Source organism: Gouania willdenowi, chromosome 7, assembly GCF_900634775.1.
Source record: "Gouania willdenowi chromosome 7, fGouWil2.1, whole genome shotgun sequence".
In the NCBI taxonomy this organism is placed as follows: domain Eukaryota; kingdom Metazoa; phylum Chordata; class Actinopteri; order Blenniiformes; family Gobiesocidae; genus Gouania; species Gouania willdenowi.
The window spans coordinates 19,029,947-19,045,835 of NC_041050.1; the positions used below are offsets into that span (position 1 = coordinate 19,029,947).

A 15,889-nucleotide genomic window follows, 5' to 3' on the forward strand; every position below is an offset into this window, starting at 1 on the left:
GGAGGGTTTTTGAAAAGGTTTAAAAATTAAAATAGCAATGTGTAGTAGTATATTTGTAGTAGAGACTAGGGCTGAACGATTAATTGCATTTGCGATATTATCGCAATATCATAAAACGCAATTTTCTGATCGCTGCATTTTTTTTTCTTGTTCTGTCCTGTTAAGTTCAAAGTGTGTTTAAGAAGTGCAGTCCACATGTTTACATGTTCCATGAAACGTGAAGTTAGATATGTTGAAGAGGTAAAGTCACAGATTTGTTTGCTTTACTGTTGTAATCTGTGCTTAAAAATTAATACTTTGTTTGTTTAAAGTTCAAATACATCTGAAATTGTTTATTATGAAACAGATTGATTTATTGCTTGTTTTCATTGAAAAATACATGACAAGAGGTCCTTAAAAAAAAAAATCGCATATTAAATTGCAATCGCAATATTGAGGAAAAAAAATCGCAATTAGATTATTTTCCAAAATTGCTCAGCCCTAATAGAGACAGAGTTGGCAAGATGATTATTTTCATTTATGCATTCCTCTTCAGGACAAACAATATGGACTGTGTATTTTAACACTCCCTAAAACTCCAGTTTTCTTTTTTTTTTTTTTTTTGAAATCTGACACACCAGCACAAAATCCAGATGAACCAAACTCTGTGAGTAAATCTTGACGTAAAGAAAAGTCAGATTCCAGATGCTGTTTGTACCATAAACCAAACAGAACCAGAAAAAAAAAATTCATTCAGGCACATCCCGAGCCTAATAAAGTATAACATTAAAATATTAAACTCTACATTCAGCACCTTTGTAACAACCAACTATTTGATTGGCGGCAGCAATGCTTACATTATCCAAACTCCATATAAACTCACTTTAAAATATGCCACAGTCCATTATTCATGCATCAGCATAAAAACAGTTCTTTCCATTTTTCTTCATGTCTTTTCATGTTATTAACATTTCTGTACTCAAAATGTGTGTTTATTACCCATTGTTGCCCATTGTCTTTTACGGTGTAAATGAAATTGCAGCAAATTAGAATGAGAAAATGTGTTCTTTGGGGAAACAGTATAACAAAGAGTAAAATAATAATGTCAAAAAGTAGTAATACATATGGTACATATTTATGGTATATGTGACTTTTGTGTCAGAAACACAAGCAAATAATTAAATATAGAATAATATAAAATAAAGATATCAAAGTTTTCCTTCATGATGGTGTTATGTCACTATCTAAACACAACCCTGAGTGAAATTCTTCAAATATAAAAGCAGCGTTAGATCGGAGTTTTGGGCGTGGTCACATATTTTTGTTCAATCAGGTGTACAATGATGTAAAGTAATCCTTTCTCTGTGTAAATACTCACGGTCTGCGTCCAGAGAGCCGTTGCACCAGGCTGCAGTTAAAGAAGGTGAATTCAGTCTCGGCCAATGTCACATTAGTGAAGCGGAGCGACAGAGTCACCATCACAAACTCTGCATCAAAATAAAGCAATAGTCAGCAGGAATTTCTGACTTTAAAGGAGTCTAGGCTGAGCCAACCATGGAGTATTTGCTGCAGTATAAAAAAAATACAGACCCTTTCCAAAAAATTAGAATATCATGGAAAAGTTGTTTAATTTCCATAATTTGTTTAAAAAAGTTAAACTTTCATAGATTATAGATTCAGGGCCCACAATTTAAACGATTTTAAGTATTTATTTGTTTATTTTTACATAATTTGGGCTTCCAGCTCATAAAACCCACGAAAACAGGAATTCAAAAAATTAGAATACTATGAAAAAATCACCATTTACTAGTCAGTTTTTGCAGAAAAAAAGAGGACTGGACTGTTGGCCAGTGGTCCAAGGTCCTCTTCTTCAATGACAGTAAAGTGTGCTTTTCATTCGGGAATCAAGGTCCAAGGGTTTGGAGGAAGACGGGTGAGGAACACTCACTCCACTGACTGGATACTTCACACTGGACCTCAAGCAGCTTGAGTTCTGTTCCTCGATAAATACTTGAAAAAAATGTTTGACAATCGTTTAAATTGTGGCCCCTGAATCTATAATCTATGAAAGTTTAACTTTTTGAATAGAATTATGGAAATTAAACAACTTTTCCATGATATTCTAATTTTTTGGAAAGGGTCTGTATATAACTTATACGGGAAGCAAACATTTTTTTTCAAAAACAGTGCAGATCAGAAACTGTCAGTTTCTTGAAATAATCACAACATGAGCTTAGTGAATGCATTCAAGGGAAAAACTGTTCACACCTTCTCCCTCAGCAATAGGTGGCAGACTGTTTGCATCAGGTGTGGAACAGATCACTCCTGTTGTCGTAAGTAATGCAGGACTCTCTGTGTCCTGAAAAAAGCAGGAGTAGGCCTCTCCATGCTTTAGACTGGGGAGGCCATCAACTGAAACTGCAATCTGAATGACAAACCAAGACACACAATGATAATAGAAGGTTCACACAAGCAGTGAAATGGTACTTGTTAGTATGACATTATCGTAGCCAATAAGACCACAGAGAGATGGGGAGAATTTCACTGATTATTTTAATATGAGGACACCTATTTGTGCCACATTAGGATGTGGGGACAACTGGTTCGGAGCTCAAACTACTTTCTATTAAAGTGGTGAAAGTAAAAGGTCAAGAGTGCTCAAAGTTCATGACAACAGCAAATGAGGATCCATGAGATCTGATTATTCAAACAACTGTAGCTCAAATTTAACAAGAAGTACATTCTGGGTCTGAAAGAGAGGTGTTAGAATACTAATTATTTCCCCATTTAAGAAAAAAAAAAAAATACTGCTTAGGTTAAAATTTATTTTGAGTCAAAATTTGGTCTTAAGGACTATTTTAGCTATAGTCTAGTTTTAGTACATTAAATGACATTAAGATTTTAGACAACTAATTCTGTTACAGATATAATCGTCTAAAATATACAGTACAGCATAAGAGTTTATGCATTTTTTTTTTAAGAATAATTACCATTTATCAACCTAATATGGAATAGTATTATGTTTGTGAATGCAGACAGATTTAATGTGATCAATGCATAAGATCACATAAGTTTTGATTGGATTTCATCGCATGTGACAAAATAATAATTCTGTTTAAATCAGTTAAAAACATCAATCTACTTTAACAGAGTTTTTGTTCTCATGTATTTTACTTAGTCATAGTCTAGTTATTGTCACATGAAAATGTTTATTCAACACAATTAACACTGGTGCTAAAGCAAAACATCAAAAAGAACCTGCTGGTAAGTTGCTGTCTAGGACCACATTTGGACACTTTAATGAATGCTCTCAATAAGTGTGGCAAAAGAAACAACCTTTGATATATGAAACACAATCTAATAGACTTTAAAATGTCACCAATAGGAGCTATTTTCAGTGGCTTAAGGGTCAATGTGTGGTATTTGAATCTGGAGTCACAAAACATGACATCTGACATGCAACAAAATGCTCTAGCCCCCTCCGCCCTCTCCCCTGCATTACATCAGTCCTCTGCCCACGGCTGATGTTGTAGAGACTGAGATGCTGGATGCTGAGGCACTGCTGTGTCTGGTTAAAGCTCCACAACCACTGGCTCTGCAAAGACCCTCGCTGGCATTCCCACCGCTGGCCACATCTGGGATAAACACACAAGTGTCAAGAGGTGAGAGAAGGAGCAGGGAATGTGCATCAGTTGCATCACGGCCACTTATTTATTTATTGTCTGCACACTGACTCACCGTCCCTCCAGGACACACCAGCCACAGTAAGGGTCTCTGGCAGACAGGCAGGACTGGCAGTCCAAGTGATCCCCACATTCAGCCACAGGACGCTTCTCCAACTGAGAATGCCAGACAGGAAGGATTAGTGCAACCAAATGGAGCAAACATTTCATTTACTTCAAAGATTCCCATTAATTCCTTTAAGAGTGTCACTATGATGCATTTATAATTGATTGCATCTTGGTCAGCAGGCTGTACGGCTCACTGGTATCGACAAACAACACGTGAATAAATAATATCTTAAGTGAAGAACACCTTCAGCCTTGCCTTTCTATTGCAGGGGAACAGTAGAACCATGCTGCTTCGCTGAGTTTTCTGTGTAGAAAGCACTGTCTCATGCAAACTCCAGAGGTTTCAAATGGACGTATCTATGGACTATAGCAGGGGTCTGCAACCTTTACTCTCAAAAGAGCCATTTTGCCTCATCTCACCTGGATTAGTCCTTCTGGAGCCGAAAAAAGGACCTTTTTAATGAAGACAACATAGCGTATAAAATTCTATACAGTTAAAATTATATAGGATAATGTTATGTAAATAATATTTTTCTTAGATAATGTAATTGAAGAGCTACAAAAAATAACTTCAATTTGATAACACATCAGTCAACACATGCTAATTAATTGCTAATTTCTTGCCACATATCAAGCATGCATATTTAGCTGGCATGTTGGCAGTTAAATGAATCTGTCACCACACAATTAAAATGTATATTTACTTCCAGAATAGTCTTTTAGTTTATTTCAGTTATCTTATCAGTGATTTAAAACTTAAAGTTAACCACATAAATGCAAGGAAAGTTAACGGTCTGTAGATGATTCAGGAGGTGAACTAGGAAGGTGGCAGGAGTTACTGCACAATGTGATTTATTTTTAGGTTGACAAATTGTTATATTGTGATTTTATTTGGTGTCAAAATCATGAATCATTAATACCCTCTGTAAGAAAATAGTTATTTATTTCAATATTTTTGAAAGCTATAGGGAGCCATTGCAAAAGAGTCAAAGAGCCACATGAAGCTCCAGAGCCGCAGGTTGAAGACCCCTGGACTATAGTCATTAACGCTGTTGGCGACACTTAGAAGAGGAAACAGTCACAGCCGCGCGTTAGACACCAAAGTCTCACGGCCTGAAATAAAACTATTAGATTATACCTAAACATGAGTCAAATTCTTTGATATCCTTTTTTATATAGTGGTCTGTTTGAATTTCAATTTAAAAGATGTACAGTATTTCTACTGATATGCATGAGCCTGTCTTTGATGAGTTGTGAGCAGCGTTTTGACCTGTATAATACAGTATGTACTTTTGTTGCGAGTTAAAAATATATTGATATTTGTCTTGTGCATAATCCAAGTCACTCTGTTAATGCCACACTTTGGTGGTCAGCCATGCTTTGCATATCGGCCATATGGAAAACCTTTTGAGGTGCAGTTTAAATTATTGGTTGATTGTTTTTTAACTATTACCTTTTGGCTATTTCAAGCCTCTCTTCATTCCTATTATATTTCATGGCTTTAGCATGTTCTCTAATGTCTTTGTGTGAAGATTATCCCTTAGTTCTAAAGTGAGTTTGTAATGAATGCAAAGACCTGCAGGATGTCAAATCACCAGCAGACCAGGCCAAAATGGATGCTTTGGCTGGTGTTTGACACTCCTGCTCTAAGCAAACATACGAAACTTGCTAGTGATGCACAGCTTTAGAAGTTCTGCAGCTCTCTCTGTTTTTGTGATACATGTTGAAATTCTCTGATGACTCAGCAGTGGTTGGATTAATCAGGGAGGGGGATGAGGTAGAATACAGGACTGCTGAGGACAGCTTTGTCACATGGAGTGACCTGAACCATCCAAAGGAGCTGATTGTAGACCTGAAGAGGACCAACTAGCAAGTTGAGCCCCGTTTCCATCCAGGGGGTCAGTGTGGACATTGAGAAGGAGTACAAATACCTGGGACTTCACATCTGCAGGAAAATGCTCAGGATGTTCTATGAGTCTCTGCAGTTGTTTGCTGGTGCATCAGACAGAAGGTTGCACATACCAATAGAGTGAACAGACTAATCCACAAGGCCAGCAACGTTGTGGGGTTAAAGCCGCAGTATGGACAGTGCACTTTCACATCTTCTCTTGGCTTGGTAAAGAGGTTTAGAAATCCAGGTGCGTGATGGGACTTTTCAGCCAATCAGAGATCTTTTTACAAACAGAGTGCTCCATGAGCTGTTTTGGGGCGTTACTAGTGGCTGCTCGACTAAATTCGATGCGCGTTCACGTCCTCTGTAGTAAAAGTCAAATGGCGGACGCTCTAGCAGGAGAAGTCCTCATTTCGGCGTTAGACACAATGGTTATATGACAAAGCAAGCGGAAAAAGCAAAACTGACATGGAAAAGCAACAATCTGAAGGCACAAACATACTTGGGAGGAATGGACAATTCAGAGGTCTGCTTTGAGTTCTCGCGGATCCCCGTGACTGTGCAGGGTCTGCCCCAGAGTGAGAACAGACGGGATAAATCGCATGTAAACCTTAGAGAAGCACATCCAAGGTGGAGAGAACAGACAATTTATTTTACAGTCTGGATGCGCGAGTGGTGGTTTTCATCTGCTCTGAGCGATAACTACAGAGCTAAAAGCTTTAATGTCAGAGTCTCTAATACACCAAAAAAACTCTCCAATAACACAAGATAAAGTCTCTACATTTATCACTAGTCTCTATTGAGAAAAAAGTCACTAAGAGCTTCACAGTTGTGCGCGTTCATGAGGATGGCCAGTAAGAGACGATAGGATTCGAAATATGGAGAGGAGAGGGGAGGGGGAGCGTGGTTTTTATAAGGCTCATGATTCTACATACTGCAGCATTATACTGGACTTTCTCACAGTGGTGACAGAGAGGAGGATGCTGTCAAAATTCAAATACATCTCGGGCAAAGTGTCCCACTTACTATATGATGGGCTGGTCAGCCCCTTCAGCACCAGGCTGATCCCACCACGGTGCTCAACAGAACGCCACAAGAAAGCATTCCTGCCTGTGGCAATTAAACTCTAAAAGAGCTCACTTTAACCCAGCAACTTTCTTGGATTGTATGTAGTTTGTTGACGGCTGACTATACTTGTATATTCTTGCATATTTGTCTTATGTTTGCATGCATATTTGCACTTGTATTTAATCCTTAATGCATATTGAATCATTATTCCTATTATTGTGTCATAATCATTGTCTTAGTCTCTTTGTTTACTTTTATTTTCTGATTCTGAGTTTAACTTCATGCTAAAACTGTCACTACCATCAGATGAAGAAGCTCAGCTGTCTGGGCCTGACAGACTTCTAGCTTCCTCGATCCATTAATCTGCATCTACACACACACACACACACACACACACACACACACACACACACACACACACACACACACACACACACACACACACACACACACACACACACACACACACACACACACACACACACACACACACACACACACACACACACACACACACACACACACACACACACACACACACACACACACACAGTCTGAGCATGTCAACTTAATAGAGGTCACTTTCTCTCATCAATACAATTGTTTCGTCAAACCACATACATCATGCAGACTTTTGTACCTATCACTGCAGAGTTTGTGACCTCTGACCTCCACGGGCAGCTGGACTCTTTTTTTTTGATACTCTGTCCTTTGATTCTTTCACGCTCTTTCTCAGCTATAGAGCCACAGCCTGAGTTATTATCGAAGAAACCAACAAACTGACAAATAATAAATAGTTTGATGCTAAACAACAGGCCATGCTGAGCGTTGTGTATGGAGACATCTGTGCGAGCAGTTGTTGGAAACAACAGGCTCTTTCCAACGTCTGTCGAGGATTTGAGACAGATAATACAGACAAAAGGACAAAGTGTGTGCTGCATTTTAGAATTAGAAGAAGGAAAAACAAGATGAAAAAATAAAAGGGATAAGAAAAAATGATAAGTAGAAAATTTTGTAAACTTACCGCCGTTTTGGTCATGATGTAGAGGTGAGCTCCATTCTGATCCAGTAATAGGTCTTTGTTAATGGGGGAATTTGGGTAGATCGTTGAATTTGCATAAACCTCCACTGTGCCATCTTGGCCAAGATAGACCTAAGCAGTCACATTTAAAAACAAAAAACCCTTAGAGTTTATGTAATACCTTAATATTCAAATAGCAAAAGCCTCAGATACCACAGGAAGATTTATTAAACGTCAAAGGTTGACAAAAAAGAGAAAAATGCAAAAGAAAAACTCTTTTTAGGTCACATGTGAAATCTAAATCGAATCATGCTTGTGCGAATCACAGCTGAAGTGGCCATAAATGTGATTACTGCTCAGTTAAATCTAATATGAAACCGAGGGAGACACCTCTGGCTTAAGTGATTCCCAGACCCTCAAATTCTCATGTTACCTCGTGTTAATGAGATCACTGAACCAACTGGAGAATCAGTTGTCTCATTACAACCGTGCACTTAACATGTAATGGCATGAGAAGCTGCTCAGTAATGCTTGGTGACTTGGAGTTAATAATGCAGTGAATAGCTTTGTGTTCATTTCAGTGCTGGGAAACAATTTGATGTATTCTATTCTAATGAAGATTGATAATAAATATATGAAAAAAATTTTTTTTAAAGTTTAAAAATTACATAACCTGCTGTAGTTATTTTAAAAGTATGGCAATATAAATGGAAGGATTAACAATGAATGTATTAAACCTTAATCTATAGACATCTTTCAAGACTCCTAAGGTCAGTTTACAATTAGGTAAATAATACAAGAGTTAAAATTTCAAGAAACAATACGACTGTATTAAATCTCAAACATAAGCAAATATTATTGGCTAACACAAGTTAAAAAAAAAATTAAAAAGATTTTTAAGACAAAATTTAAACGTCAGGTTCCTATGTGTATAATAGGTTTGTGTGTGAAATGCTGTACCTGCAAAAATATGCACACCCACTAGCCACCACAAAATGCAAAAAAACCACCAGTGCGTGTGTTTGTGAGAGCATGTTAATGCTCATGACACACATTTACAAGAGTGCATGCAGCAGTGTGCGCATTTCAACTTCGATGTTAAAGTGAAAATTGTTCCTACTGAAACATTAAAAATAGAGCTTTGTGGCCAGATTTGTATAATTGTAAGGACTATTTTAAGTAAAAAAAAAAAAAAGGAAAGTTTCTTCAACAATTTATGCGTAAATATTTCAGCATTTTTTCCTTCTTTTTCTTTAAACATCAGTGTCATATTTTCCAGTCATGTGTCTGGAAGCTGTGGAATTTTGTCCTTCTGTGATTTGATAATCCTGTTACAAGAGCTCACTTCAGATTGGCTGCATGCAGAGCTGCTTTGATCCGCAACCCAACAGTACCATTTTTGGCCCTGTGAGTAATTCTTACAGGCACACACATCAAGATGTTTTTTGGATGGCTGTGATGAAGGAAAGTAGTCAGACCTTAAACAAGGTGATAAGCTTCCCTAGCCTAACAACCATGTTGCGGACCGCAGAACAAAAAGCAAGTCCATTAAGCTGGGATCATAGTGATATGCTGACCTGTGCATGTTACAGCACTAATGTTGACATGACGGGAAACTTCCAGGGTGGAGCACCAATGGTTTATGCAGATATGGGAACTGCTACCAGCTTGAACATTAAACCAGAAACTTTTGTTGAATTGCAAATGTTTATTGTGGGGGAGGGGGAGGTGTGCTTGCTTATGACCAGATGGTAAGAACCAAAGAGCAAGTCTAAACATTTTAACTTATTAGGAGTCAGTGGTCTATGCCAGCTTGTTAAATATCAAGGAAAATGATTGAGTTACAAAAAGGTGCGAGGAATATAACTTTTTTTTGTATTGATGTACTGTACCTTATGAAGAGTCCCTTTGGAGTCTCCGAGGAAAGCAATGGTGTGTCCTTCCCTGACACTGACGGCTACAGCTGTGAGGCGCACAGCAGGGGTTTCCCATACAGCTTTAGCCACCAGTGCTGCACGGCTCGCCATGGGACTGGGAGTGTGGTCGGAGCCGCAGGGATACGCCTTCAGGGTATTCTACAATGTGTGGTGAGAAAGAATTATCAGTCACTGCATCCAGTGTGTTGACAAAAGCATCCATTTTCCTGTTGAAGAAGATACTGTATGCTGTTTGCTTCCAGAAGATATTCAAAATAATCATTCAGAATGGGCTTTAAGTGGAGGCTTTCAAAAATAACTTAATTAATTTACATGTGCCCTCATGAAAACAAACAATCCAAAATCTGATTGTCACAGTTATTTTTGATCATTGACAGCATTAGATATTGAAACAATAGATAATCACGAGATGATAGGTTTGGTCCTGGCTCTACTGTAGCTTTCAGTAGTGAGTTTATCGGCAGTGCTTTTGCGAGCAGCCAAATAATCAATAATTGTTTACCAACAAGTTTCAATGCCAGCCATACAAGCCGACACACTTTCACCAACATCTTGTCTACTATCTTTCTTTTTCTGAACTTTTCAAATTCACCATTCTGATACTTGTTCTTAAACTTTTTCAAGAAATCAGTCTGAGTTCACACATTCCAGAATAATCTCTAATTTGGCCTGCAAACATTGAGATTGGCATGTTTGAACTATGTGCCTATACTAAGTTTCAAATTTAAACCCCAGATAAAAACTAAGTGTAAACTAATCTGGTTTAAATTAATCCACACTAATCAAAGTCCAGACGGCACATATTCAGATTAAAGTAGAATGAATCAGACCATGTTTACTAGGGTGGGTCAGTTGCTGGACAGTAAATCTCTGCAGCTCTAACAAACAAATACATTTGAACTAACAAGCCCAGTCTTGCACTGCATTCCCATGACTGCAGAAGATAAAGGGAGTTACCCTGATGCGAGTGACATCTTTAGCCCTGGAGTGGCAGGTTAAAGCTGAAAGGCTTAAAAGCCGTTTAGGGACTCAGACCTGATCAGTACAGGACCAGTAGAGAGTAGGTGCTGGACCACAAAAAGACAGGGAAGTTAGATTAAAGAAATAGGCAACTGTGTGACTTTAATACCGTGTTCCAATAACAAAGGGTTGTACTCTGCTTTTGATGCTGCAAATATGTGTCTTGGTTCATTGTGTTTTAGTTATGGTTCCGCTTAAATTTGGTGGGCACACACAGTTCCCCTCCAACAGCTTAATTAAGAATCTTTGTCTTCATTCTTTTCAAAATAGAAAGCATATTGTCTTTGAGCATCACCAGACAAACTGTTAAATAAAAAACCTGTCGAGCAAAGATGATTCTATTAAGTGTCTAAACTTCTCATTGGCTACTTCAGCCATGGGAACATTCATTTATTGTAATATAATGACATATTACCAAGGCAGGGCCTCCCTACTGTCTAAGGCAAAGATGGGCAACCTTTGTCACAAATGTGATAGTCTGATCCGAGGGTCACATTTTCAACATTCATGTCAGTATTTCAAATAATGACCAATCTTAGCATTACTTTAAAAAAAAAAAAAAAAGGGTTTTCTGTTTATTTATTGTGGTGGTGTTTTTATTTTTTAATCATAATGTTTGTATTTTTGTTGTCATTTGTGTCTTTGAAGTGTTGTGTATTTTCCTGTCATTTTGTTTTGTGAATTTTTCTGCCATTTTTTACAGCCCCCAGTAAAGGTGCATTCACACCAAATGCGACTGTAGCGACTGCTGTCACTTAATTTGCCCGTGATGAGTCGCTTGAACACAGTGGCACTTTCTGGTCACTCCATCACTCCAGTGAACAGTGTGTGTGCGAAACTGGTGACGGGAGAGAAAGGGCCGATCACTTCTTCTCCAATCGTACGTTTAAAGCACTTATCATAAACAGTGCCACGTTTGCGGTTTAAATGATCAACTTATGAGTTTACTAAAGAATGAGTTCACCCAGAATGTAGGCTTATTCAAGAAGTTAGCTTTAATTTTCTCCCGGTAAATTGTGTGTAGTACAGGGGCTGCTGCCTCGGCTCTATAGGCAAGGCAAGGCAAATTTATTTGTATAGCGCATTTCATACACAAAGCAACTCAATGTGCTTTACATGATAAAAAATCAATTGTTTAAAATCAATAAGAACATTTAAAATCATCAGTAAAATCAATTCAAATCATCAACAAACACATTACATCAACAACATGACCAAAAATCTCTCTCTCAATCATACGCAGTAGAGAAATAGCGCCTTTAACTTTGATTTAAAAATGTTCATATTAGATGCTGACTTCAGCTCTGCTGGCAGTTTGTTCCACTTCTTTGCAGCATAACAACTAAAAGCAGCATCACCATGTTTACTATGAGCTCTGGTCTCCACTATCTGACCTGTGTCCATAGATCTGAGAGACCTGCTGGTTTCATACTTGACTAAAATGTCACTGATGTATTCTGGACCAAACCCATTCACAGATTTATACACCAGCAGCAGAACTTTAAAGTCTATTCTGAGGCTGACTGGGAGCCAGTGTAAAGACTTTAAAACTGGAGTAATGTGCTCTGACCTCTTTGTTCTGGTTAAGACCCGAGCTGCAGCGTTCTGAACCAGCTGTAGCTGTTTGATGCTCTTTTGGGGGATTCCTATCAGAAGACTATTACAATAGTCCAGTCTGCTGGAGATAAAAGCATGGACCAGTTTCTTCTGATCTTTCTGAGTCATTAAACCTTTCACTCTGGAGATGTTCTTTAGGTGGTAGAAGGCTGTTTTTGTGATAGATTTGATCTGATTGCTGAATGTAAGATCTGAGTCAATCAGAACAAGGTTTTTGACTTGGTCTTTAGCTTTTAAAGATCGAGACTCAAGATACTTGCTGACAGCAGTCCTCTTTTCCTTGTTACCAAAGACAATCACCTCCATCTTGTCATGGTTTAGTTGAAGGAAGTTTTCACTCATCCAGCAGTTTACTTTTTCTAAGCAGTCACACAACACCTCAATGGGACCATAGTCATCTGGGTTCAGTGATAGATATAGTTGTGTGTCATCTGCGTAGCTCTGATAATCAACCTTACAGTTCTGTAAAATTTGTCCTAAAGGAAGTATATGAAGGCTAAACAGAAAGGGCCCAAGAAAAGAGCCCTGAGGAACCCCACAGGACACTGGTAATCTGTCAGATTCAAAGTTTCCAATGCTTACAAAATAACTTTGCTCCTCCAAGTAGGACTTAAACCATTGCATTACTTTTCCATTTAGTCCAACCCATGTTTGCAATCTGTGCAACAAAATAGTATGATCTACTGTGTCAATTGCAGCACTTAGATCCAATAGAATGAGAACAGATACTTTTCCGGAATCAGTGTTCAACCTTATGTCATTGAACACTTTGATCAGAGCAGTTTCAGTGCTGTGATGAGAACGAAAACCTGACTGAAATTTATCAAATATTCTGTCGAATGTTAAGAATTGACTCAGTTGGTTGAAGACCACCTTCTCAATGATCTTGGCCATGAATGGAAGGTTGCTGATTGGTCTATAGTTAGCCAGTATAGAGGCATCCAGTGTTCTCTTTTTTAACAGAGGTCTCACAGCAGCTACTTTCATGGATTTTGGTATGGTGCCTGATTGGAATGAGCAGTTCATTATCTGACACACATTAGTGACAATTGACTTTACAACAGTTTTAAAGAAGTTTGAGGGTATTGTGTCAAGGCAACACATTGATGGATTCAGCTGCTGAACAGTTTCCTCTTTTGTTTTTGGGTTCACTGTAATAAACTAACATTGTAGTTGACTCATCCCTCAGTGGTTGAAGCTGTTCAAGCTTTTTGTTATTTTGCTGGTTTGTTCTGATGTTTGACCTTATTGATTGTATTTTTTCATGAAAATATACAGCAAATTCATTGCATTTTCCAGCTGACAGTAATTCAGGGGCTATCTGATCTGGGGGGGTTGTGAGCTTTTCAATTACAGAGAACATGTGCGAGAGTAATTGACATTTTTGGCAATAATTTTAGAAAAGTATTGCTGTCTTGCTTTGACCAAGCCATCATTGAATTTCCACAAACTTATTTTGTATAGTTCTAGATGAATTTGGAGTTTTGTTGATCTCCATCTAGGCTCAGCTCTTCTACAGTCAGATTTCAAATTCTGCATTATCTCAGTCCTCCTCCAAGGTGTTTTCTGTGTGTTTGGTTTTCTCTTAGTTTTGATTTGAGCCACCACATCTATAGACAGTGAAGGACGGGGGAGGTGTCGCTTAAAAAGTTAAAAGTTTTCAACTTTGAGCGACTTGGTCGCACAGGACCTAGTTGCCAGAATCGCGCAAGTCGAGTCGCTTGAAGGGAGGTCGCTTGAGATTGCGTCATTTACATTGATTTTGAATGTAATCGAGTCGCTTCAGCAGCATAAAATTAGACTGAGCGCTGCATGTGGTTCTTGGCAAAAACCCTTAAGCATGAAGTGAAACTTGCTTCTGGTCAGGTTTAGTTCAAGTGTTATTTACACCTTCATTTGCTCTAATTTGAAGGAATAACACTTTGCCTATATTTACAATATTAATTTATATGGATTTATTTTAAAGGTACACAGTATGTGCACATTACAAATCAAATGACATTACATTACTTTATGATGAAAATAACTGCCCATCTATAAAGGAGAATATGATGATTAATAGATATGTTGCATGTTGTTTTTGAAGTCATCTTAATTGTACTAACACCAAGTCATGTCAAGCCGATTAGATATTGCATTATGATATTTGCAGGAATTTTGATTGTTGCTATTCTAGTAGCAATAAAAGGACTTGCTGATTGAATGTGAGAAATCTCAAGTATCTTTACTGTTCTACAGACAGTTAAAATTGTTTGTTCATTATTTATTTGAGTGGTCCAATACAGTTTCCTATTCAACAAAGGGTTAAAGTGATTTCACCCAGAGACAACCAATTTCCGCTTCCTTTTCCAATGGCAACCACTCCAAATCCTGTTATCCAGTGAGTCTCTGAGCTCAGGCTCCAGATAATTGGCTCAAAGGGAGGCTGTAGGTTTTTTTTTCCAGCTGACTTTATACTTAATAACGGAAAAGGATGTCTTATCATTGTGGGACAAGGAACTATGATCTAATGATTCTTTCTCATCCTTGCCTCTTTTTATCCATTTCTTTAAAATCTTGTTTGCCTCAACTTGACTTGGCCCGTAGGCCTCTCTGTCCTCAAGTTTTCCAGTTCCCATTAATCTGTACAGACCTCAAGCCCTTGCTGTCCTCTTGTGTTCATAGTTTTCAGAAGGAGTGCCAACCTTCCTTACTGCTTATTAAGCAGCTTATTAAGCAGTGCCACAGATAATTTGTGGTTAGTTTGAGTTATTGATCCCTAACGATCCTATTACATTGCTCACAGGTCACTGGACTACTGCAGCTGAGCAATGCTACTTTAGGAGCATCTGCGAACCCAGAGCTTTCCGACAAGAGCCTCATTACTGGCCATGCAGCCATCCTTCCATCCATCCATTATCTATAGCCACTACTTCATCCTGTTACTCAGCCTAAGCCCCACTAATTCCTTCTGTCTTTGATATGCATTTCATCGGTTTGGTCTTCTTCGCTACACTCAAGACAACTAAGCGGATATAAAGCTCTAATGTATCTATTGTGGGGCCTGTGTTCGTGGAATAACAAGCTCAGAGCAGCACAATGCAGAGATCAGAGGTCTCCATGGAAAAACAGTAATTGCAAAAGAACCTGTAAGCGTCTTACCGACTGAACTCATGTTTCCACAGAACTGAAATGTTTGCTTTCCTACTCAGTCTTTATCCTTACCAGGGGAAGGATGGCACAGCTGGACTTGACCTCATACTCTATGTAGGCCACCTCTCCTTTTCCCTCCACCCACCCATCCTTGGTGTAGCAAAGGTTTCGGGTGGAGTCGATGTGCTTGTCGAGTTCATCCAGCGGGAAAACACACAAAGCCGAAGCATCTGAAGGATTGTTGTTTGTGGATGTTGATCGGGTGGAGAAGACACCCAGGAGATCTTCTCCTTGAAGGCCTGCACCTTGTCCCACCTGTTACAATAAAGGTGTGGAGAAAAGGTAGTCAGGAAATAAGCAAAGGATTCTCAAATACATGTCTAACAAAAAGAATAGTGGAGAAAACACTTGTAAGCCTTTTTTATAATCCTGA

General features: G+C 38.4%; 1 protein-coding gene across 3 annotated transcripts in view; it reads right to left on the reverse strand.

Annotated features, from left to right (window-relative positions):
- LOC114466991 (plexin-B1-like) overlaps positions 1-15,889 on the reverse strand; it is a 109,212-nt gene that overhangs the window by 41,084 nt on the left and 52,239 nt on the right. For all 3 annotated transcript variants that reach the window (XM_028452914.1, XM_028452913.1, XM_028452912.1), the window contains exons 4-10: positions 15,529-15,771; positions 9,643-9,825; positions 7,754-7,882; positions 3,718-3,818; positions 3,482-3,614; positions 2,248-2,404; positions 1,358-1,466 (exon numbers count right to left, since the gene is read on the reverse strand). In XM_028452914.1, the coding sequence (XP_028308715.1) occupies positions 1,358-1,466; positions 2,248-2,404; positions 3,482-3,614; positions 3,718-3,818; positions 7,754-7,882; positions 9,643-9,825; positions 15,529-15,771 (1,055 nt within the window). The remainder of the gene's footprint in view (positions 1-1,357; positions 1,467-2,247; positions 2,405-3,481; positions 3,615-3,717; positions 3,819-7,753; positions 7,883-9,642; positions 9,826-15,528; positions 15,772-15,889) is intronic.